Raw genomic sequence first — 26,253 nt, forward strand, 5'->3', positions numbered from 1 at the left:
AGGAAATTTTGTAAAATGGATATAAAATTCTTCATTTTGAAGCCTTATAAGGGTTAATTGGAGAGACAAAAATGTCGGGGAAAAAAAGACATTTTTTTTTTTTTTTTTAAAGTTTTATGATTTAAATGTGCTTTGTGATGTAAGTTAATACTTTAAAAGAAATGTTGTACAGGTTTAGAAAATATGTAACATGAGAGTAACTTACTACTTATTAGAACAATTCATAATTTATACACTTGATAAGAAATAAAATCGAAGCACACTTTGCTTAGGAGTTTCAAAGACTTGTCTAATTATTTTCAAGATTTGGTTGGTTAGATCGGGTGTTTTGGCACAAGAGGCCCTAAGGTTATACTGCGCCAATTCTTTTTAAGGATTTTAGAACATTTAATAATTTAAGGCACCTCATTTGCACTTTCCAGTCTCTGAAATTAAGTACTACATTATACAGTTGTACAGTATTATTCAAACTTTACAAAAAAACAGCTATTTTAAGTTTAAAAGAAAAAATAAACTACAGAATTCTCTCATTACAACAACCTTTTTTTTAAAAATTATAAGCAGTGCAGAAAACGAAAAGGAATAGAGGTAGTGTATCATTTTTTCCGGGCTAAACGGATTAACAATGTGCAGTAGAAGCAAGATAAAAGCAATCAATACAAAAGAAATTCCAAAATACTGCATTCGGGATTAAATAAATAGCAAGATATGAAACATATGAGTCACAAAAATTTATTTCAAGTAATATGTTACAAGCGTAAGAACCATGATTTTTACACTTTTGATGCACGATGTAGCAAGGAGTTAAGGTTTGACATATTTTGGCATTTTTCCCCCTACCATTTGTTAGAAATTTAAAATCTAAGGTTTCTAGCCACACTTTTCCAAATATTCAAGGTTTTCTAGCACTTGAAGATGAAATTAGTTTTTTTGAGCACTTTCCATTTTTTAAGGAACAAATCATGCAAATTTTTGCGAGTTATGGACCTACTTCAAAGCAGTGGCCCTAAGCTATAGCTTGTTTATCTTGTAGGCAAATCCGGCCCTATTACCTGCAGATTTTTGTAATTTTTATGAAAGTTCGTCAGTTTTTACGGTTAAAGGATTTTTATAATTTTACCAATCTGAATGTGTGAATCCAGAAGGTTCTTCAAAATCTGTCGTCTTTAACATCACAAAATATCTAGTTTTCGAAATCACGCAAATTGAAAATAAACATTCTGAAAAGAAAGAAAACAAATCATAACGAGCAGATTGTTCTGTTAACGCAAATAGGGGAGGGGGTCCCCTTTGTTTTAGGTTCTAATTTAAAAATAATCGTCAATTATTATAAGTGTTGGGATGTGCCAGCTGTGTCAAACTGCGTCAATCGCCGATCCTGTGCCAAACAGCTCCAAAAGACCGCCAAATAGGCTTTTCTGCGCCAAAATCGGACAAACTTGCGCCAAAACTGCAAATTTGCATTTAATGTTGCAGTTCCTTTAGCATATTTGGCAGTTTTAAAGGAATATAAACAAGTTTATGCATTTAAAGCTTGTTTTTACGATTTTTTGGCTTAGTCTCAATTTTTTGCTCATTTCAAAATCCGATTGCATTTGTCTTTAAAAAACTCGATCGTTTTAATATTTTATGTGATTATGTTCCTTTGACTAGAAAAGTTTTGCTCTGATCATTATTTTCAACCTTTGTTATCTTTTGTTTTCAGTATATGAGACTTGTAAATTCGTCTTCTTGCCACTCCCACTCAAAAATGTCAATCCAGTTGCATCCAAATTGATTTAAGCGAATGCCATCAGTAAAAATTAATATTTTTCACCAGTTTTTAATCTTGGGTTTCTTAAGATTTTAGGACAGAAAATTGATCTCTAATTTGGACACTTAAGATAGCAAAAATCTGTGAATTCTACTGCTCTGGTAACAGTGGCGTATATATGTTTTTATTTTGGAGGGGGCCCATGCAAACAAGATTAGCTCCCGCCTTTTTCTTTTGTAATTTCAATTCAGGAGGGGGGGGGAGCAACAGAGCCCTGAACTTTTCATTTTTTTCAAGGTGGTGCAACGACTTCATACTGTCCCCCAGTGGCGTAGCCAAAAAAAAGTTTTTGGAAAGCACTCTTAAAAAAGCCTCACTTCTGATTGGGAGGAGGGGGTGCGGGGGGTTCTCCCCCGGAAATTTTTTGGATTTTTAGTCCAAAGAATGCAGTTTTAGACGTTCTCTGGTGATGCAAGGGGATGGAAAAAAATTGGGAGAGAGTGGCCTTCAGCCAAAATTTTCGGGAATCGAAATCTTAAAAACGTTATTATAGGCTATATTTGTTGAACTTAGTGTAATGAAATGAACGGGACTATTTGAAGTTGCCCTCGATTTATCTTTTCAAAAAATAGAGCGAAATCCATCACCCCCCCCCCCCCCCAATGTTTCCAAATTGAAGTTCTAAAAACGAAGTTTTAAAGAGATATTCAATGACACTAGGTGTAGGGATTTAAACACCTAGTTTCTGTTTTCATTTTACTTTAAGATTCTTTTCATCAAAAGCAATTCAGATTTTTTCCCAACATTAGGCAATCTTCGGAAAGGAACACTTTGAGAATCCTCCCCTGAAAGGTAAAATGCAATTTCAGATTAACTTTGGAGATGTTTAGAGGTAAGGAGCAGTTTTAGGGATCTTCCTCTGAAAATTTTCAAAATGGAAATTTTAAAGGCTTCATTGCAGACTATTTTCGGTAGTAACCTTAGTGAGAGGGTGTTGGTTCAGGGACCCACCTCCAGAAATGTTTTAAAATTGATGTCCGAAAAATGCCTAAATAAATGCGTTCTTAGTATATTCTTTTCCATCATTACTTCAACCGAACAGCTAAAACTTATTTCAAATTTTTTGCATGGACGGGAGTTAAGGAGAGAAACATTTTGAAGACCCTTCTTTTCAGACTGACTAGGAAGAAAAAAAAGGATTGGGAGGGAGGGGGGTGAAAGAAAGCGAGGGAAACCTAATTTGCTAAGCAACAATATGCTGCATCTGTTAAACATTTTTAAATTAAAGATTTCTTTTTGGTAGGATTGAGATCCCCCCCCCCCCCCAACATTATTTGCTTTTCTTTCTGTCTAAATAACTTCTCTTTCCCAAGACACGTTCTTTTCTTGACTAAGTTGTACGGATCCCCTGAACCCCTGAGCTCTACTGAACACCATTGCCTAGTGCCTTCTTTTGACACAGTTTTCCCAAAATTTATCGATTCGCGGCACCCTTTCAAGAATTAGAATTTTCTCACGGGTTCCTAGTCTAGTTTTATATACAAATTATTGTTACCATTGACACTCTGCGGTACCCCTCATCTCTTCCTGCGGCATCTAGTTTGGAAACCAGTGCATAAACTTTAATTTATTTGTATTTCCTCATTAGTTAAGTTGATGCTGTACAATCACAATAAGAAACTAATAGAACAATTACATTAATTTCTCACTTGTGGCGAGTTAGGTATACAAAAGGAAAGCTGCTAATTTTCACAAAATCTTAATAGCATTTTTGAAACTACGTGGTATTCAGTCTACTTTGAACACAGCTTTTGAAAAATTCCCCATTGCATAGTTAACTCTTGCTTAGTGAAATATTAAAACACAGGAACAAGACAAGCAAAATTCTGTATAATATTCTGTAAATTACATGTGATTAATGTTTATATTTTAAAGTAATTGAGTTATTTTTAAGGCTAAAGTTCTTAATGTATGTTTAATTTGTCAGGCAGCTGTACATAGGTCGTGGGAAAGTATAACTACCGGTGTGCTTGTGGAGATTAAGAGTCCTGATTGCACAACTTGTTCTCCATCAAATCCATGCTGTTATTGGATTGCAACTGTGATCAGAGTAACTGGTATGATCTCTTTTTAACTTTGTTATAAAGTAATATTATTATCATATAATTGCATGAAAAGTATTTTAAATTTTGATCAGGTTTTAAGAGTAAGTTGAAGATTTCTAAAACTTTGAGCATTATCATTACTTTTAATGTATATTTGGCAAATTTTACAGATCAGACATAACTTTTATGCATTTTAGCTGTTATTGGGCTTTTATGTGCTAGTTCCATTTTTGTATGCATTTTAAAATCTGATTGCATCTGCTTTTGTAATGCTCATTCATTTTTATTTATATGTGATTCTTCCTTCCATACCTTAATAATTTTGTTTCGATGATTATTTTCAACCCTTCTTCAATTTTATCTTCCATTGAGAACATGTATGTTTATTGTTTTGACTTGTCCATTCAAATATTTCTATTCAGTTGTGTCGAAGTTTATTCAAACCATCATGATTTGCAAAATTTTGCTCTAATTTTCACCAGGCTCACCAAATATTTTTTATGAAGATTTTATGAAAATTTATTTTATCTAATTAGATTGAGAGTTGAGATAGTTGAGAATCTTTTGTTTTGACAATTATATCAGCAAGGATAGATAGAAAGGAGCTCCCCCTACACTATCAGCAATGTTTTAAACTGCCTAGTTGTTATTTCTTTCTTATAAGTTGTGATTTAGCATATGAAGCAAATTAATAAAATTATAGATTAATTTTTGTATTCTTTGTGATAGGTTACATGGGTCTCCTCCGATATGAAGGATTTGATTCTGATGATAGCCTGGACATGTGGGTAAATTTGTGTACAGAGCCTCATATACATCCTATCGGTTGGTGTGCTGATAATGGCATGCCTTTAGTTCCACCAAAAAGTAAATGTTTTTTTTCTCACTATTATTGAAAAAGGTTAGTTAATAAATTATATGTTAACATATTTAGAACTCCTCCAAAAGGATTTTTTCTTTTTAATTTTTATTCATAGTCTCTCATATAATCTTCGTATGAATGTTAGATAACCTTTTTGTTTAACTTTTGCAGTAAATATTACGTATTTTTTAAAAACTTTTGGGTTGTTCGGAAAGTAATTTCTTTTTTTCCCGTCAGAGGACTTAATTACGTTTTTTCAAAACCAACTTCACACTTAAGCCGCATAACCATTATATGTCTTGAGAGCTGATATTGCAAGGCTTGTGTGTGAAAAAGTTCTATTAATTCTACGCAGTAGTTTTTGGTTGGTGCCCTTTTAAATATGGAGAGCAATAAGCAGCATTTTCGTCATATTTTACTTTTTTACTTCAGAAAAGGTAAAAATGCTGTCCAAGCGAGAAAAAAATTGACGGATGTGTATGGAGAAGGCGTGTTAACAGTACGCCAGTGCCAGAACTGGTTTGCAAAATTTCGATCCGGCAATTTTGATGTCGAAGATGCACCACAGTCTGGAAGGCCGGTCGAAGCCGACAAAGATGCGATAAAGGCATTAGTTGATGCAAATCGGCGAATAACCACACGAGAAATCGGTGAGAGATTAAATTTGTCGAATTCGACTGTTTATGGCCATTTGAAAGGCATGGGCTTAACCTCGAAGCTCGATGTGTGGGTGCCCCATGTCCTTACGGAGCGAAATTTGTGTCGTCGCATTGACGCGTGTGATTCGCTCCTCAAACGTCAAGAAAATGATCCATTTTTGAAGCGGATTATTACTGGGGACGAAAAATGGGTTGTATACAACAATGTTAAACGCAAGAGGTCATGGAGCAGAAAAGATGAACCGGCTCAAAGCGTGTCAAAAGCCAACATTCACCAAAAAAAAGGTGATGCTCTCCGTTTGGTGGGATGTCAAAGGAATCATTTTTTTTGAGCTTTTGCCGGACAATACAACGATTAATTCAGAAGTCTATTGTCATCAGCTGGACAAATTGAATGATTCACTTAAAGAGAAGAGGCCCGAATTAATCAACAGGAAGGGTGTAGTGTTCCACCAGGATAATGCGAGACCTCACACAAGTTTGGTCACTCGCCAAAAACTTTTACAGCTTGAATGGGACGTACTGCAACATCCACCATATTCTCCAGATCTGGCGCCTTCCAACTACTATTTGTTCCGGTCCCTGCAAAATTTTTTGGATGGCAAAACCTTTACCTCAAATGAAGATGTCAAAAACCACCTGAACCAGTTTTTTGCCAGCAAGGACCAAAACTTTTATGAGAGGGGAATTATGTTACTGCCAGAAAGATGGCAAAAGGTGTTGGACCAGAATGGCCAATATATAATTTAATAAAATATTTATTCATTATACGAAAACTGTCTTTCATGTTCCCCCCAAAAAAAATGAAATGACTTTCCGAACAACCCAATACTTTCAAAACTAACTTCGTCTGTCCCCCCCCCTACAATGTTTAATGCCACATTTATAATCAGGGTTGTAGTTTTGGCCGGACAAAACTGATTTTATCCAGGCCACTGCCTAAAACCGGTTAAAACCGGCCAAAACTGGATTTAACCACCATAGAACTGGCCAAAACTAAATTACATGAAAATACACTTCTCTTTGTATGTATGTGAGAGATGTGTGTTTTGCAACTAATAAAACTGTTAGTTGGAAGTTTTTTTAATTAAGCACAGCAATTTTAGTTAATTAAATATAATGTTAGTGAAGTAATTTACATTATTATAACAATGGTAATGAACAAATTTCAACTTTCTTCAAAATTAATTACTGAAATTGCTCACAACTAAAACAAAAGACATAAGGAATACAAAACAGCCTGTAACATAAATATAGTAACTTTTCAGTAGTGTTGCTTTTTAATTTTCAAAAGTGTTCCCCCCCCCCCCCATGTACCTTTAGTTTGTTTTAAAAAAAATTCCTACATATGTTTCAAAAAGAAGTTTTTTTTTCTCTCATTTATTCTTCAAAATTGCTTGAAATACTTCCAAATACTTTGTACATTTGTGTGTGAGAATGAAAATCTATCTATTCAACTTACAATGTTTCACTCTATTATTTTTTTAATGTTACTGCATATTTTTCATGTAAACCTTATCTTCTAAACATGCTGTAATTTCTACAAACTGTAAAACAAACTATTTACATAAATAATGAAAGATGATTGGTTTATGGTTTGTTTTGCATTTCTTTTTAATAAATTATTATTTGGTTTTCATTTAAAATTTGATAATTATCTAAGTGGCCAAAACTGGATAAAACTGATTTTATCCCGACCGGTTTAAACCGGTTTTATCCATGGTTAAAACCACCACTGGCCAAAACTCTTACAAACCTTGTTTATAATTGAATGAAGTGTGCATTATGTTAAATAATGAGAATATGCTGTTCCAGTTTCATACGTGGTGTTACACTAAATTTTAAAATTAGAATGTTTTTTGATAAGGTATATCTTTAAATCAAACTAGTTATTGTGTAAAGGTTGCAAGTAATCACCCCCCTTAGCCAGGGTTTATACAGAAATAGAAGCAAATACAGATCCTTATGGTATTCAAAGACTGAAGTTTCTCCCTAGTTCGGGATCATCAACAGGAGTGGGATTGGGGCTTATAAGTGAGGGAGGGGGGGGGAGACAACTAAAAGGTCACAGGTCTTTTAAAGCAGAAAAAAAAAGAGAAAAAAAAAGTGCAAAATTTTGTTAGGGCTGGTTTTGAGAGCGGATCAGAGGTTAGTGATGTAAATCTAACAACTTAACTAAGGTTTTTCTTAAGATTTTGATGAATTATGTACACAATAACTTTCCCGAAGAAACACTTAGACATGAATAAAGACTTTACATTATTTACCCCTTAAGTATTTTGAGAAGTCAGAAATACTTGGTAATACATTCCAATAACCAAGTATGTCTTTTTCAGTAAGATTACCGCCCTATAGCCAGAGCTAAGGCAGAAATGTATAAAATACAGCGCCAGCTCAGTCCATTCCAACCGAGGGACTGCAGTTTCGTGCTTATTAGCACTTGAACTAAATAAGTACTGAGTAATATACGAGTAAATAATACTGAGTGCTAATAAGCATGAAACTGCTAGTCCTCGGATGGAATGATTGACCTTGCGGTGTATTTTTATGTATTTCTGCCTTAGCCCTGGCCATAGGGCAGTAACTTTACTGAAAATACCATGCCTTGCCTTCAATCTTCAAGCTGAACCAAACCATTGTTTCGGTCACTCGTCTGGGCAGTGCTAATTTTATATTAGCTACCAGTTTGTTTGGCTATCTTGGCTCCCTTAAGAGGCTTTCTACCTCCAGCTCAGGCACTTCCTATTCCGGGCTGATGAGTCCTAATAAGCACGAAACTGCAGTCCCTCGGATTTAATGACTGAACTGGCAGTGTATTTTATGTATTTCTGCCTTAGGGCCCTGGCTATAGGGCAGTAACTTACTGAAAAATACCATGCCTTGCCTTCAATCTTCAAGTTGAACCAAACCATTATTTCGGTCACTCGTCTGGGCAGGTGCTAATTTTATATTAGCTACCAGTTAGTTTGGCTATTTTGGCTCCCTTAAGAGGCTTTCCACCTCCAGCTCAGTCACTTTCCTATGCCGGGCAGATGAGTGCTAATTAGCACGAAACTGCAGTCCTCGGATTTAATGACTGAACTGGCAGAGTATTTTAAGCATGGCTTGGTTAAATAAAACAATTAGTTTACTAATATCTAAACAATGAATACATAAAACTAAAAGTTACTGCTTGTGCTCAGTAAATGTTTTGTAAGCAGATATGCAAAGTAAAACAAATAATTATATTCCAAAAATTTTTGACTTTTCTGCTTTTTTTATAATTTCTACTTTTGGTTCCTTAATTGGAAAATCGCCGCCCCTGATCATCGGTATGGAATACCTGTAACAGAGCATGATGCCGCAACAAAAGTTTCAAAACTATTGTCTTTTTTTCTGTCAGTCCTTTATATTTTTATGGATTCATGTTATACAAGAATCGTTGAATCTGATATCAACTAGGATACTGAACACATATTGCTAGATTGATTTTCAAATATGATAAAATTATAATGAGGGAAAATTTTACAAAACTTTTGTGTTCTGGGGAAATTTTATTAAAAAAAAGAAATCTGCACCATTTGTTTGAAGTAGTTGTTTTAATTCATGTATAGTTAATCTTTTTTTTTTTTTAATCAAACCCTCAAACCAGAAAGTTTCAGATCCCCCTCTCTCTTTAACTCAAAAAATACTGGTAATAACATTTAATATAGTTTTCCTAGTTAATAACAATATTATTCTTCTAAAATGCATTTCCATAAATGTAAGATATGAATTGCTCTAGTTGATTGTAACTATATTTATTTTTACTTTTCTCATTTCAGCCATTGAAGATAAGCATACAGATTGGAAGGATTATTTAGTAAAAAGAATATCCAGAGCCAAAACTATTCCTGCTGACTTCGCCTATAAGGTTTTTATTGTTTTCTTCTTCATCTATTTTTTTTTCAATTAATTAAAAATGCTAGTTTTAATACAGTACACTCTCAATTATCTGATCTAATGTGGCATTTCACAAGAAATATTGATAGGCCATAATTGTATCAATATTTGCTCATTTCCCTTCCTTCATATTGTTAAAAAATTATATTGCATATTTTAATTTAAATTTAATATGTATTAGAAATGAAACAGGTTCAGCCCGGGCCCGGCAGCCTGAGCCCAGGCCCGAAGCGGGCTCGGGCTCGAGAACCGAAAATAGGTTTCAGGCTCGGGCGGGCTCGGACTCAAGCAAAGATGTTCAATCGTCAATCTCCAAGCAAATTCAAAGCAAATAAAGATTTTCCTACTGTGAGAAAATGAAATAATTCTTTAAATCAGTTCTATCAAATTCAAATTTAACCCCCCTCCCCCCCCCAAAAAACAGAAAATAAATTAACGATTATTTATAGTGTTTTTTTTTTTTTTTTTTTTTTTTTTTTTTGCGATTACTATTGCAATATATCATACAGTAATGCATTTGAAGTGGGGCTTTTTAAGAAAATTTAGAAACTTCTGTTAATGAAGAACATTTGACGTAACATTTTTCATTAACAGAGAGATCATGTCAGACTGTAGAAGGCTCAGTTTTTGATACAAGAAAATTTTCTTCAGGCTTGAGTGGGCTCATATTTTAGTTAGAGACAATATCACTTGGGCTCTGGCGGGCTCGGTTACAAATTTTCGGGCTCGGGCGAGCCCGGGCTCTCAAAAATTAGCCCGAATTCATCTCTAATACGCATAGTATACACAGGTATTATTAACATAAAACAAAAGCTTAATGGTAAAAAAGAAATGAGACCCTTATTTTACTGTTAATTATTACGCAAATTATTTGGTTTACTCAAATTTTGCCTTAATGGAATTGATACAATTATTTTGCAGTAAGTTCTCATTTTGCTAACTGCGTTAACATGTTCAAAACATAAATACTAGGCACATAGTTCACAGCTCTGTGGCAGAAATGCCGCGACACGGCGACATTTTTGCAGACAATGAAACTCTATCTCTATCGCAGACGATTTTCTGTCTGCACTACAAAAAAGTTGTCCACCAAAAAAAAAAGTTGTTGTTTTTCACTCGGCAGTACTCAGACTTCGGATTATTTGCACGAACTGCAAACATGATTCTTTGCCACACCTATAAATCAGATTTTTTTCAAATTGTTTACTGAAAAAGCAAATCTGAATTCAAAATAATGCATATTTCTGTGTATATAAAAAAATGAATCAGTACACTTCTATGGTAATCCTGCAAGCGATAAATAGCTATAATTGTGCCAAATATAGTGAATAGTTTTGCTTATTTGTTTTAGTTGTTTTATCATATTTATCATATCCTTAGCATTATCGTTGTTATAAACTTCTAAAAAAAAAAAAAGCATTTATCAGCAAATTGAAATGTGATCGCTTCAAATACAGTTGCCAGCTTTGAAATAATTATCGCCATTTAGCGTCTGGTATTAAACCTTTATAGTGATTTGATTGGAAAATATTCCCATCATTTTACCAACCTGGCAATATTTGTGCCTTTATGGTGCGATGTTTGAACATTATTTTGGGAGAAAATTCTATATGTTTCAGTTTTTGATACTAAAAGGGATGGTTAAGTTCTGTTCGAAATTCTTGTAATTTTTTGTGAGTTGTTATTGGAAATGCGGTTTGTCTGTTATGTTATACCTCCCCTCATCCCAATTGTTTTTTTCCTCCGAATTTTCGGTGAATATGTTAGTGATTATGAATAATATTCATCATGTAGACTTGTTGAATGAAAACTCTAAAATTATTTTACTTCAATAAACTTTTTTATTTGTCGTTTTTATAGTTTTATGCCTTTATTTTGAAAAATGCGATGTTTGCATCCGATATGAGAATCGAATTTTACTCTTTTTTTCAAACTAACATTGCTTTATTAGGAGGCAAATAAGTAAAAAGTATATTTAGACCATCATTTCAAGAGTTTAAAGCAAAATTGTGTTTTTGTTAATGAGTCAAAAATTGAAATGCCTGATAGATGGTTTAATTTTAGTTTTGTTTCAACTGTGTCGATAGATATTGATGATATGTTTATTATAGGCCTCTAAAATGCAATACCTAAATCATTTTTAAAAAATAATTCTTTTATAAGCCGTTTTTATACTTTTGGAGCCTTTACTTTGAGAATTGTGATCTCTTTGCATCCGCTATGAGAATCGGATTTTTCAAATTTTTGATGTTCAGTATGCTTTGTTAAGAGGTAAACAAATAAAATCTCCTTTTATTTTTTATTAAAATGACGAAATTTAGAAGTTTTAAACGAAATTCCGTGCTTTTTAAGAGTATCATATGTCAAAAAGTTAAATGCTTAACCACTACCTGAATTTTATTTTTTTGATTCAATTTCTTTACTTATGAGCATATAAAACTTCCAATTAACATTTAGCATTATGTGGAATAGTGTAAAGGTTTTAATACTTAAGGGAGTGCCCATGTCCCAGAGAGCGATGCCACTGAGTGCTCCCCCTCCCTCACCGTGTCCCCCTCCCTCCATACTAGGAAAACCTCCAAGAATGATATTGTCAACAGAAAAGAGAAAACATGCCACAAAAACACCCACCTAATTGTTTCAATGGTACAGTTTGCTTCATCCCCCCCAATACATTAGTACATGTATATAACGTTTGAAATTGCTTTTTTACAATCGCCCACACCCCTAATTATTTGATTAAAGTTATTTGATTTTTCACAAAAAACGGATCCTGTAAAAAATCATGGACAGACCCCTCTTTAGTAGTCAGAGTATGTGTGCAAATATCAGGGGCCCAACAAAGGAGGGAGGGGGGGTCATCAGATTTCACCATTAAAACTTTTGAGTGGAGCAGGGAAGGTAATTTGAGAAAGATTTTGGTCTCGGTTTATGGTGGAGGTCTTGTTCTTGAGAGGGAGTGCTTCGGGATGTGCACTATCGTCTTTGGGGGGGGGGGGGGGTCACTTCCTACCATGTTTCAAGTAACATTATTCTAAAAAAACCTTGTTTAATTTTTTTATTGAAATTACGCTCGAATTTTGCATACAGATTTTGAAGTTGTAAAAGCTTGTCGCAAACAGCTACAAAACTTTCTACTACTGGGGTTCACAGCCACTTCCAACATTGCTAATTTCCTTACTTGGTTGGTTAGTATGAAATCTGGATAGCCATGAAGTCGATTGTCAGGAGGTTACTGTACATTGAAAATGGCAGTTTAACAAAGCTAATTGAAATATATATAAATTCAGGTGATTGTTTCATTTCCTGCTATTACACTGTTATGTTCTTACAGCTCAGGGCTGCAAAAACTGCCATTTGTACTTTACTGTACAAAATAATGTCTGCCCTTTATCATCACTGTAGTATTCGCATGAGCTTTATGCATTGATATAAATAAGGCAGATAATTTCTATGCTTCTGGATTTCCTGCTTTTCAGATAAAAAATTCTAGATGTTAAAATTTTTGGTTGAGGTACCATGGAATTGGTCCTGGGGTGCCCCCCCCCTTTAGTTTGACTCCCCCCCCCCCAATTTTTTTACATAAGTATGCTAATTTGAAAAAAAATATGCTGGTTCATTTATAGTTTTTGTACCAATCAAGAATGCTGATCTTTCTGCTGAAGATAAAAACAACTCAATCTTCTTAGTTAATTAGAAAAGAAGTTAAAAAGTGCTTTTGCATAGCAGCATTTAAATTTTTTTTTAATTGCTTTCAGCACACATTTTGAATTTTTTCTGGTGGTACATGAGACTCAAATGTATTTTATCTAATTTTTAGTTCTTCATTTTTGGTATCTTAATGTTTTTTCTTTGACGAAAGTGTTATTTCATTTTCATTTCTTGGGGACATTGACCATATTTGGTTGGGGATTTTGAAAGACTGTTGACCATATTACAATCGTGGCATTTAGAAACAGTTGTCCTAACTCAGAGCTGTTGGTAATATTTTAAGTACTGTTCTTTGATCTGATAGGGATTTTCAGGGACTGATGTCTTTATTCTATCTGATGTCATTATTCTAAAAGGAATGTATAAAGACCTGTCATTAGTCTAAAAAAATTTTTGGGAACTGTAGCTTTATTGAAATTTTACTGTGGTCAAAACCTTTAGAAATAAAACAGGTAGAAAAACGGCACCAGTAACAAACATCGCTTTAAGGTTAACTTAATTCTCTGAGCCTTTTATTGTACTTAGACTTTATAAACTATTTTTCTCTCCTGCAACTACATCTCATCTAATGTTTGGATGCTTCTGGTTCCTCTGAATTTGTTAATTCTATTTTTATTTGCTTGATTTCGAAAAAAGGTCCGACCCTCCCCCCCCCCCAGTAACAGACACCGACTATTCTGATGATTCAGAATAACAGATAGGATGAGGAAAGGAATGGTAATGGACAGAATTCCCCTTTTCTCTTCAAAATGTGCAAAAGTTTTTTTATTTTTAGATCTAAAACCTTATAAAATCCAAAGTAAAATGAAACACTGGCAGACCTTATGGTGGCTGTTCATAACCTTCCACCACTGTCTTGTAAGTACCAACTGCCTCTTAAAATTCATTCTGATAACACTAGATGGTTGCACGGTATTCGTGGGTCACAGCAACATCCGTTTTACCCGCCTAAAACTCTTGTTATTTAAATCCAAAAATACGACTGTCTGTTACTGGACCCTTGTCTGTTACTGGTGCCATTACCCTATCAGATTTGTCCGTATGTGCTATAAAAAATCAAACAGAAAAGATTTTATTTGAAATTTAATTTGTACAGTTTTCTTTACATTTTGCTTTTTTTATTTTGTGTTAGATTGAAGAACACAAGCATAGCATAATTAAGAAAAATATGAAACTTGAAGTAGTCGACAAGAACTGCATATCGGCAGTGCGTCCAGCTAAAGTGAAAGAAGTGGTTGGTGGGCGTTTACACATCTCATATGAAGACTCTAGTGAGGATGAAGGATTCTGGTTCCATGAAAGGTCACCTCTGATTCATCCAGTTGGTTGGGCTCAGATTGTTGGACACCCACTGCAAGGAAAAATTGGTAAATGGAACAAACCATAGTAGATCCTCATTTTACCCGGATTTGATTATACGAGGTTTAAAATTTGACACTTTTATTTTATTTCAGAACGATTAGTTATGATTTTATGTGGATGCGGCAATGCAAGCATATAAAACTTTCCCCTCTTTCAAAATCAAAACTTCTGAGATTACATGTAATAAACTGCATTTTGGTGTGCTAATAAGCGAGCTTGAAACATAGGAGACATTTTTTTTTTGTGATTGGTTTCAGAGCTTTTTCCAGGAGTAAAATTAAGAAACTCACACAATTCAGAGCTCACTGGAAGAAGAGCTTTTAGAAGTAAGTGAAAAAGCAGACAAAACCAACCATATTGAAAGTTTTGAGCCATTTCTTGACAATGGCAAATGATCTTTCTGATTTTTTAGTGAAGGGAGATCCTATCATGGAAATGACGCGAGTGACCATGGATGTGTCAGAAGGCGGGCCCGACGTTCCTGCCCCCCCCCAAAACCCCGAAGTATTTTGTACCATAAAATAGAAGAAAGTATGTATTATGTGCATTATGAGGAGTATTTATGTTTCAACCTTAAGTTTTGTGCAGAACTCATCTGCTACATATTTTTAACTGCATGGAAAGCTCTGATTTGCAACCAGGCTGTTATTTGGAACATTTGTTTCTAAATATTACTTATGTTTAATAATATTATTTATACTGCCTTGCTTACAAATATGTCGGTGAGTTTCACCTAACTTGAGTTATTGTCAGGTGGTTCTTTTTAACACATTTTACCTAAATACAGCCTTTTATAATCATTTGTAAATGGGAAGTAATATTTTTAAAAAATCTGAAAAAATTACATCTAAATCAAGTATATGGAGACTTAATTTTAAAAAGCAATATCAAATTCTGAGCTCAGCTGCATATACAACTTTTGTACGTAGTATGGCTATATTTCTTTATTTCAAATAATTGGTACAGCATTTTATTACCTATGTATTTAACTTGGAAACATTGAAGAACATCTATATTTTATTTTATGCATAAACTGATTATTATTTTTTTTACTAACTATATTTTTTCATTGCAGAGTATGCTCATCAGTCCTTAAGAAAGACGTTGTATCAAACATTTGATCCAGATGATGCAACATGGAACATGTTTATGCCTGTGAGTTTGTTTTGTATTCATTGTTTTTTTTTTTTGAATTGGGCAGTTATATTTTGTCGATTCTTCCCTTTTTTTCTGCAATTATCTTAATCAGTTCTTGCATTTGGTTTTTGCAGATGCAGGCACTCTTTCTAATTCAAACTCAGATTATTCAAATTATAACTTGCATTACTGTTTGGTTCTCAGAAGTTCTCCATATGTCCTTTATGATAAAATTAGGTCTTTAATTCAAAGATTTAAATCAGTTTTTTGTTTTATTCGAAATTGAATCAGCAGAATGCTGTTAATGTTGCTGTATGTAAAATAAAAATTGAAAACAAGATTCAAGATGCCACCAAAGAAGATAATTTTTCGGGTGACAAAGATTTATAAAAATTCCACATGAAAACTTGATTACTGCTATCTTTATCTCATTCTAAAGCCTCAAAAATGTTTGAGAATCTGAAAAACTTTGATAAATCCCAAACCAGAATCAAACTCGGATTATGAATTTACGCAATCTTTTTTCCTTTAAATGTTGAATATTTTGTAAGAAAAATCCTACTAATTATGGTGAAACAATCCATTTGTGTGACATTGATTCTGTGTTTCTGTGTCTTTTCAAAGTATTATCATTAACATTGAAATGAAATGTGTAGTTTCATTGAGACATAAAATATGAAGCTTTTAGTTGAGTAAATGTTTAAAAAGTAAATGCAAAAATTTTAAATCTTATCACGCAAGCAGAGTCAGATCTATAGGGGCGCAAGCCGGGGTTCTTGCCCCGGGTGGCAGCTTTAAGGGGGCGGCAAATTCGAGTGGTGTTCCGGCAGAAGAATTGCTTATTCTAAGAAATTCTGGAAAGTGATCTAAGTAAAAGAAAGTAATGCAAAAGGGTTTCATGCTTTCTCTTTTATTTTGCTGACAATTATTAGAGAGATATTTATTTTCAAGATCTCTCTAATTTGGTTTCATTTAATTCAGAGTTATATATTTTCAAAAATAGGTGCATATTTTACAAAAGAAGTCGTCAAAATGGGGCAACGAGCAGCAAGCGATTCTTTACACAGGCGTTTTTAGGTGTTACAGAGGGAGATAAGTAAGCACTTTTGGTGGGACAGACGTAATAGCCACTCAAATAGATTCGCTCTCAGTAAAATTAAATAAAATTATGTTAAATATTGATTGTTTCCCCGTTGATCAACTGTCTTCGGGTGTAGACACTATGCTACCACCTATGCCGGCATATTTTAGGGGGCGGCACATTTTACAATGTCAAGGTAAAATAAAAATATACATACATATTCGTTTGGGATTATGTGTCATGCTTAAAAAACCATACAAAAGTTTTGCCTTCACAAATTTTCTGAAGCACCCTTTGCTTAGAGACAGGGAGGGGCTGAGCTATTGAAGATATTTTCACTAGCATTGATATCTATGAGAAAAGATTATAAAAGTGTACAGTATCAATACTTTCTTTTTAACCGACTTCAAAAAAGGTTATAATTTCGTCTTGCGGCTTTTTATGTATGTTTTCGTATTTCTCCAAGAATACTGGACCAATTTGAATAATTCTTTTTTTGTTTAGAAGGGTATACTTTCCAGATCGCAGGGCATAAAACTGGTCAGTTAAAGTCAGTATTGTAAAAATTGGTCAGTATTAGTCAGTATTTACAGAATTTAGTCAGTAAAGTCTTTTTTTTTGCAAATTTACTAAATAATTAATTTTAAGATAATATTCACTGCCAATTTTGTTTTAATTTTCTGATAAACTTTTAAAAATGCCAAAAAAGCATTCAATTGCTAATATAGCAGCCCAGTTTTGCCAACCTGGTAGTCTGTTTTACTTGATAAAAATCTTTGCTATTCTTTTATTAGATTGAATGATTTAGCTTTATGGAAAGCCTAGCTCCCCCCCCCCCCCCCATTTATATTGATTATATTCTTTGAAACATTTTACTGTTTTTACCCAAAGTACAAGGTAAGATGAAGATTTTTTCGAGCAATAAGGTATACATGGAGCCTCTTCATCAGTGCAAAAAGCACTGATGAAGAGGCTATATTGTAGCCTTCAAATAGCTATATGCTGTATTTTCTTCAAAATTTGGGCTTTATTTACGTTGGTTTTTCACTTTAATCAGAAACCTTCAATGATGTTAGGAGGAGGGGATTTGAAACATTTTCCCAGAATCGTTACGAAATTGAATTTATAAAACGCAATTTTATAGTAGATGAAGATCAGATATGTTAGAGAGGTAATGGTTAAAAAAAAAAACGATCCCCCGCTCCTTGATAAATTTCTGGATCTGCCCTTGGGCAACATCGGGCACTTAAATTATATGAAATCGGAAGCCAATATTTTTTGAAACTCTATTGACTTGATACTTACAATGGAAAACCATATGTTTGAAGTAACTAGAGGTAATGGAAACATAATTTCATATTTTCATTTGTAACTGTTTCTCAACCTTAAAAGAAATTCATAAATTAAAAAGTGTTTGTAATTATGGAACACCTTATTTTCTAGTTTTCTTAATAAATTCAACACAAGGTGTTTTTAAAATAAATCACCCTAACTATGTGATATAAATCTCTCCATTCGTATTTTTACTGTGAATTGTATTTTATGCTTGTGTCTATATTTTTGGAACATAGTGTAGTTTTTGTACATGCAAAAATATTTGCTTATTAGTAATTAAAACAATCTTCTAAATGTGTCCTGTATTTTACTAAAAGATGCTTTTAACTAAAAATTAACAGGAATAAGTCTATAATTTATATATTTTTTCCATTTTGTATTTCTTAATTTCAGAATTTTTCTTAAAGTTGTTTTCCTCTGAGTTTTCAAAGAAAAAAAACACATGTCAATGAAAAACTGCTTTTAATCACTTAATAATATTTTAAACAGTTGCAAGATCGTTTAATTTACTTTCCTAGTTTCAGAAAAGTTCTATTCATTATGCAATAAATATATGAATTAAACTAAACTTTCAGTCAAAATGTGTACCAAATTAGCTGTATATTATGTTGCTGCATATTACAAACAAAGCTAGTATCTATTTCACTAAGTATGATACCCTTTTTTGTTACGCCAAAGTTTGCTAATTTTTTAAACTTTAATCTGTATATGGTCAGTATTGGTCAGTATTTTATAAATTTTGGTCAGTAAAGTCAGTATTTTTGACCCTCCAAACAGTTTTACCCCCTTAGATGGTCCCATGTCATTTTTGTCTGGATCTGATGAGGGGTCTCAGAGAAATCTAAGAAACTTTAAATTTTATACATTGTGGCTACGTGATGAAAGCTAATCTACGTTGTGTAGATTAGCTTTCGTCAGCTGCCCAACACATCACAGGTCACATGGTTTTGGCGTGAACAGTGCATTTTTTGACGGAGGAATCTTGTTTTGAACAAAATTTAATTCTCACACATTGGCATGTTTGATTTTCACGGCGGCGCCTGTTAATTTAAATTTTTGTCTAACTAATTTATTTATTACTCATGTAGGGAATCAGTAAATTAAATGTATTTTGCTACAAAAATAGTGGAATTAACTAATTTAATATAAACATTTTTTTGTTAATAAATAACTTCATTTAGTCATTAAAGTTCTTTTTGTTTAATATTTCAGTTTTGAAATATATCAAAGGGAATTGAAGACAAAAGTTCCCCCCACTTCCCGCCGATGATTAAATTTATATTCCTTAATAAATATATCATAACTGGTGTCCGATTTCTGAAGTTTGACAAGTATTCTAGATTTAATATTTCATCACGCCGTCAGTTTAATTTACAGTTATGGAAATACTTATTAACAGACTTTTTTATGTACTATGCTCCCTGATTATTAGAAGATTCCTGAACCAATTAGGAAAATTCTTTTTCTGTTTGAATCGGTATACTTCTCCCGGTCATCTAATGGTCTTCAAGTCCAGGTATGAGGGATCCCTGCCTGGTTATGAGGATCTTTACCTTTCTTACTCACACTTTGTTGTTTGTAAATGCATAGGGGTCATTTTCTCTAAACTGCTAAATTCTTGTCCTTGCTCCAAAAATAACAAATTAACTTGTATAGAAATAAAATGGACTCCAAAATGCTTTAACAACATGTTTTTATGTTTGTAAAATAAGCTAAAACATTATTATTATTGTGCATTTAAATATTTTTTTTACATGATAAATGTCATTCCCCTACCTCCACTTTAATGCAAAGTTAGCTCTAAAGATTCAGGAAGCCATGCATACTTGTAAAGAAATTGTTGTTTAACCTATTAACAACAGTTATGCAATGTTGTAAAATAGAAAAATGAGGACTTTTCAAGGTTTGCACTATATTGAAAAAAAATAGAAAAAAATGTCCATTGATTTTTTGTCATTCCCCTGTCAAAGAATGGAATGAATGTTTCTCACATCTGGTAATAGTTGTATTAACCCATAATTTAGTCTTTGAGTTGTAACCTCATTATAGAAATAATCTATATTAGTCCTTTTTGAAAAAATACATGGAGTCAAGTATAATTGGGTGATCTCAAGTTGAATCTTAAAGTATTTTTAATGACTGTCATTACTCTGTCTGATAATTAAGTGTAATTTTGCAATAATCACTTAATGAGTGATTGACTCTTGTTTGTTTAGAGTTTTTCCATTTTAGTTTTGTGACATTGATTTTTGTTGTCCATATGACATTGATTTTATTGTCAGTCACGACAATATATAAGTTAACTTTAATTTTTGTCATTCCCCTGTTATATGCAAGGGATACAAATGACCACAATAACTGCTTTTTGCACACCACTACATTGGATCTTTTTAAATTTCACAAAAATAGTGTTTCCTTTTCCCACGGAAATCATAATACTGTCAGTAAAATGCATTATTTCTTCTAAAAGTCATTCCCCTGCCACAGTGAATGCCATTCCTTGCCCTGTCCAAATTGCGCTGTTTAGGGAAAATGACCCATAGCATCTCACTTAAAGAAACAATTTTTATGGTTTTGTTTAATCTATAGGAGTGATCTAACTTAGGTCCCAAACCTTTGCTTCACCATATTTGTTCTTTAGAAAAAAGTTATGGGCAAAAAACAATAAACTTCATTTAATTTCAATATTGTGCCATAAAACAAAGGTACTTTCTTTACTCAGTGTTAAAAAAAAGTACCATAAAAAATTAATATTAATCAGGGGTGCCTTCTTAGGGGGGTTTAAGGCATATTTTTCCTTTTTAGGGGATCTCGCTTTGGGGGAGTATCCCCCCCCCCTAAATATTTCCCCTGTATTAATCATTAGTAGTCATATCTCTAATTTTGAATAAAGACTCCTCTGAAGCAAACAGGAAATTCATTTAATATCATTGATCTAGTAGTATTTTCATCATCATATATACAACATCACAGTAGATACTCTTTCTAGTGTGGTATTGATCTATAAGGGGACCAAGTAAAGGGAAATGTGACTTTTTTCACGATTTACGTGATATGTATTATTGTGGAATATAAAATAGTTAGGAAAACCATTGACATTTAAATGGTTCTAACTCCTAATTATAAAATAAACACTGATTTTAATTACTATACGATGAATTATTTTAATACCAAGCTAATTATATATGATCTCTTTCTTTTTAATAACCATTTGAAGTTGGGGCTTCCTATAAACTACTACCTAACGTAACTGACAACTCACCAAGTCCTGAGTTAAACACTAATTTAACAAAACCCGAAAGTCTTTAAAACCAAACCTACTCAATTATGTTAGGTAGTAGTTTATAGGAGGCCCCGACTTCAAATGGGTATTAAAAATTAAGAGATTGTATATAATTAGTTAGGTATTAAAATAATTCATCGTATAGTAATTAAAATCATTGTTTATTTTATAATTGGGTGTTTAGTTTAGTTGATTTTTGTACTGTAATTGTAAAATAAATTTGATTTATATGTTTGGGTAGGAAATTGTATGTAAGTATGAACAATATTTTTTACTTTTTAGTTCCTCTTTGTTTTTTGAAATCAGTTCTTTTTTTACTTGAAAATAATTTATTTCCTCATTCGCTCTGGATACGAAGTAAATTTTAAAATAAAAGTGAAAACTTAGTTATAAAAATGTAATATAGAAGAGTAAATAAACTAATCTCTCATATTTATTCTGACATGAAATTCTCGGTCGTGTAACCAAGAACGTTGTAGGGAATCGTGTGCTTTTTTTTATGGGTTCTCCTATAAGTCAATCAACCATAACCAATAAAATTAGTACAGGAAAGATAGTAGATTTTTTCTGCTTTTGTGTATTGGGTCACAGCTTTGTAGATAATTTTCATGACATCCTGGTTAACCAGCTCCTTAAAAAACCAAGTTAGCCCTTTACTTTGTGATAAAAAGGCGCGTCCTCCCACTTGTAGCCGTTACCACGCATAGAAAGCAAAAATGATTTCTCCGTGCGACATCTCCCCTGGAAAATTTTGAAATGACTAGCTGGCATCCATGACTTAGGAAGTATAAGTTTGAAAGTTGTTGGATTGAGCAAATTTAAAACAGGGCATTTGCTTCTTTTATGCAACTAGGGGGCTGCAACCCCTGATCACTTTGCTCGTAAACCCCAGATAATTATTGACTCACGGAAATGCTTGGTGATATATTCACCAGTATCGGAATGAAAGTAGTGCGCGTAGAGTAAAATTAGCATTACAGGAAGAGGGACTAGCGACAAAACAAGCATTGGGCACATCTTGTCTGGTGGCAGCCCTGATATTACAAACCAATGGTTTATGGTCCTTCAGTTCAAAAAAAAAAAAAAAAAATGATAAATAAGATGATAGCTAACACAGGGGCCGACTATGCATACAAAAAATTCACATATCTGATTTTTTTACTGAAAATTATTGTCCTGAAAATCATTGCTAAACTGAGAAAAATTTGGTAATTTGTGATGAGATTAGGAAATGAAGAGGGAGCAAATGCTCTCTTCACAATTTTTTTTGGAAGGAAATTCTAAAAACATATTTCTGGACATCCTTTATGATGTTAGAAAAATAGTCAGAATTCTGGAACTGTTTAGGAATTTTTTTACTATTAAAGTTTCAAAAGTGCAATTTTAAGATATTTTCATTGAGATGTTCGGGACGGAGGTGGTGGCTCATTCAGCAAATTGCAGGAAATTAAAATACTAAAACCACCATTTTAGGCTATTTTTGATCCAATGAAGAAGAAAAGGCAGGTAAGCGGCTCTCCTACATTTTTCAACATTGAAGTTTCACAAATGCAGTTTTAAACTATTTTTGATGCCATGAGGGAGGAAAGTGAAAGTAGGAGACCCTCCTGTACGAAGAGACATTTGCCCCCCCCCCCCCTGCTGTCCTCTGGCTAGTAGTGATTTTGTTCTTAGTTTTCTTTCAAGATATTTAAAATTATCAAATTAAAAAAGTTTCCTCAGTTTGTAAGCTTACTGCGGGCCGGGAAAAATCTGTTTGCTGGCCATAGGTTGAAGATCCCTGATTTAGAGAGTGGCTTGTTCCTTTGCAACGAAAGAGCTGCAGGTGGCAAAAACAGGAAGATTAAGAGCAAAGCATTCGTATCTGAACACTGAACTTGTTTTCGGAAAAAAGTGGAGCGGGAGAAGATTTTTACTTGCAATTTGTGTTACGGTATGCCTCTTTTTTAACAAAAAAATTGTTCATAATGACATTTTTAGTACAAAATAAATTTGTGATCAATCTATATCGCACTTTACAGTTTATTAAAAATGGGAAAGTTCAACTTTATAAAAAAATTTAAAGCAAGATGGATGGATGGATGTGTTGGGAGGGGACGGCATTTTGAGGTTTTGCCCCACCTCGGAAAATTCCTAGGTCCGGCACTGCATGCAAGGCATTTGCCTGCAAAAAAAAAGTACTAGCTCTTAATTTTTTGTCCCAATACATTTTTTTAACTGCTTGTCTGATTGTTGTGTAGTGCATTGTTTTTACCTCCACATATAATTATTGCACTTGTTTTTTAAACGCATGTTTTAACTGCATTTGATACCAGTACCAGCCATTTGATACCAACAGCACAGATCAGTGTTAAAAATGCAAGTTGTTTGTTTACTCATTATCTCTGGCTCGCTTACCTGCTGGTAGTAGCAGTGCACTGTTTTTATTCTTCAAAAGTTCATTTTTGCTTCTACATAGTTAATCAACAGAGTTTTATTTTAAAATTGTTTAAGGTATCTTCCTCTTTTCTAGAGATGTTCGAAGTCTGACTGAATCCTTGAGAATACCTAATTTTACCTTATTGTTAATTGTTATTATTGTTATTAACTTAGAAAGTCGCCTGTCATGGTATGATGGGTGAAAATTGTTTCTACATTTGAATGAAGCAACTGCCTGTTTGATGATCTTTTGATAGTTGAAATTTTAACCCTAACACCAGTGGATTAACCCTAAACTCCAGTAGATAGCATATATTCGCATCTCCAGAGCTTGAATACGCTACCTTGTTGTGATTTACAATACTACCGAAAAAGGTAAAACATTCCATTCCACGTGTTTTCTTTTCGGTAAATTACGGGCTTCAGATAGTTTATAGTGTAATGTAATTTCAGAACAATAGAAAAGAAAGCTTCCTGCAAACACTATGATAAATTACTGTCATTCACTAGCAAGTTATATGTTACAGCTTTTGTTCACCTTTTTCATCCGCCATTAGACAATGGCTGCAACCCCCCCCCCCCTATAATTTATTGGAGTTGCGAATTGTTTTGGTTCCTTCGTTTTCCTAAAATGACAATCTTACCAGTAAAACTGTTAAGTCGCCGGATCGAGTTCAACCTTGTCACAATAAAGCTTTTCCACGGCATGTCAAACATTACCAAAACATATTATCAAATTATCATACCGTGGTGCGAGTTTCATTGTTGAAACACGCGGGTTACTTCCTCATTGGCTATTATTTATATGAGGATTTCATTCAATTTTGTCCTTTCAAGTGAAAAGTTAACTATCCATTAAAATTATCCATTTCAGTAAATATATTTTTATGATATACATAACTGTTCAGGTGTGTTGTCTTTTTTGTAATGAATTTTTGCATATTCTTCAGCTCTATTACATTGTTCAAATTTCCACTTGTTGCTTTATATATCAAATTCTAGATTTATGAAACCTGGACTGCTTTCAATTTTCAGGTGATAAATTTTGTGAAGAATTTAAAATTTAAAGAAGGAATGAAGTTAGAAGCTATTGATCCTTTAAATCTTTCTACCATATGTGTGGCCACAGTGATAGAAGTTTTGAGAAATAACTATCTCATGATTGGCATTGATGGCATGGTAAATCAATCTGCAAATGGTTCAGATTGTTTCTGCTACCATTCTTCATCACCTTGTATTTTCCCGGTTGGATTTTGTGAAAGCAATGGCATCACATTAACTCCTCCTAAAGGTATGACTCAGTTTGTATTTGCTGTTTGAAATAAGGCCTTTTAATACGAGTCTTGATATAGAGGAAAACCAATCTTTTTAGTAATTTAATTGTTTTGCTAAAGCAAAGCATCTAAAACAGGGCGAGATTTTTATCAGTATCATTACATTTTTTGTTTCATTAACAACAAGCATTAAACGCTTGGAACATTGTGCAGCACCCACTTTAGGAATCCCTGTATTATGGTATAACTTTTAAAGTGGTACAGTGATCTATTAGTTTTTTTTTGTATGATATTTAGTATGAACAAAAAATAGATTAAAATTTATTAACCCTAGAGAAGTCGTGCTTTGGTCGATTCCCCGCCCGTTGTCGGATATTTTGCTCTAGCCCACCACCCCTTATTCTAATAATGGGGCCCATCTGTGTAGCTGAAGGTCAGAGAACTCCCCAGTCCAAACACTTAGTTCTGAGAATTTTCTTCGGTATTTCAAGGTTGCATAGCTTTTGGAAATGTATGTTGGTCATTTAGACCAATAGCCCGCCATCCTAGTCAGGTGTCATTTTCTCCCCGGCACTTCCTTTCTTCTGCTTTCATCTCACGGATCGCTACGGCTGGGAAAAGATCGAAGCGGGAGCACTAGCGTAATGAAAGGAAACGCGACTTCTCTAGGGTTAATAGTTGTTATTTTTTAGAAACACGAAATAATCAACTTTAGCGCCTAGAAATTATTTTTTTAAAAAAAGGTTCAAAAGACGGAAAAACTTTTAAAACCTGGCTCTAATCTTAAAGTGCCAAAACTTAACTTTCACTTACAAGAAAGAAGTTCATCGCATTAATTTTTCTCTTGTGTCTCATGGCTAAATGAGTCAAAATGGGTTAGGTAGCACCAGAGAGGTTTATTTCAGTACAAACACGTATGGGAGAAATCTACCTTCCTGGAGTACCTTGAAGCACAGCTGCCAAACTTATGCATATTGGATAGGAGAAAACTTAGGTAATCTCTTGCCAGGCAGTTTAATAAAGTCAGACAATGCCATTACACCTTTTGTCAGACCTTCAAATTACAAATACAAATATGACGACCAGCAACAGACTCTGGGCCCAGCTAGACTTGTCCTAAATTAATTAGCCCTCAATGAAGATCAATGGCCCTCTTAAAGCTATCCATCCCCTTGCTCATTACTGCCTCTTCTGGTAAGCTATTCCAAGTGCCCACGACCCTACTCAAGTAATAGTTTTTCCTAATTTCCAAGTTAGTCTGAGATTTAAATAGCTTAAAACAATGACCCCTCGTCCTGCTTTCCCCGCAAAAATTTAATCCATTTACATCTTTCATTTTGATAAATTTAAAT

The 26,253-nt window shown here is 33.6% G+C and overlaps 1 protein-coding gene across 2 annotated transcripts in view; it reads left to right on the plus strand.

The window, feature by feature from the left end:
* LOC129225239 (MBT domain-containing protein 1-like) overlaps positions 1-26,253 on the plus strand; it is a 48,465-nt gene that overhangs the window by 5,259 nt on the left and 16,953 nt on the right. For both annotated transcript variants that reach the window (XM_054859813.1, XM_054859814.1), the window contains exons 3-8: positions 3,741-3,870; positions 4,588-4,725; positions 9,183-9,271; positions 14,144-14,378; positions 15,449-15,528; positions 24,663-24,918. In XM_054859813.1, the coding sequence (XP_054715788.1) occupies positions 3,741-3,870; positions 4,588-4,725; positions 9,183-9,271; positions 14,144-14,378; positions 15,449-15,528; positions 24,663-24,918 (928 nt within the window). The remainder of the gene's footprint in view (positions 1-3,740; positions 3,871-4,587; positions 4,726-9,182; positions 9,272-14,143; positions 14,379-15,448; positions 15,529-24,662; positions 24,919-26,253) is intronic.

The sequence above is a fragment of the Uloborus diversus genome, chromosome 6 (assembly GCF_026930045.1).
Source record: "Uloborus diversus isolate 005 chromosome 6, Udiv.v.3.1, whole genome shotgun sequence".
Lineage (NCBI taxonomy): Eukaryota > Metazoa > Arthropoda > Arachnida > Araneae > Uloboridae > Uloborus > Uloborus diversus.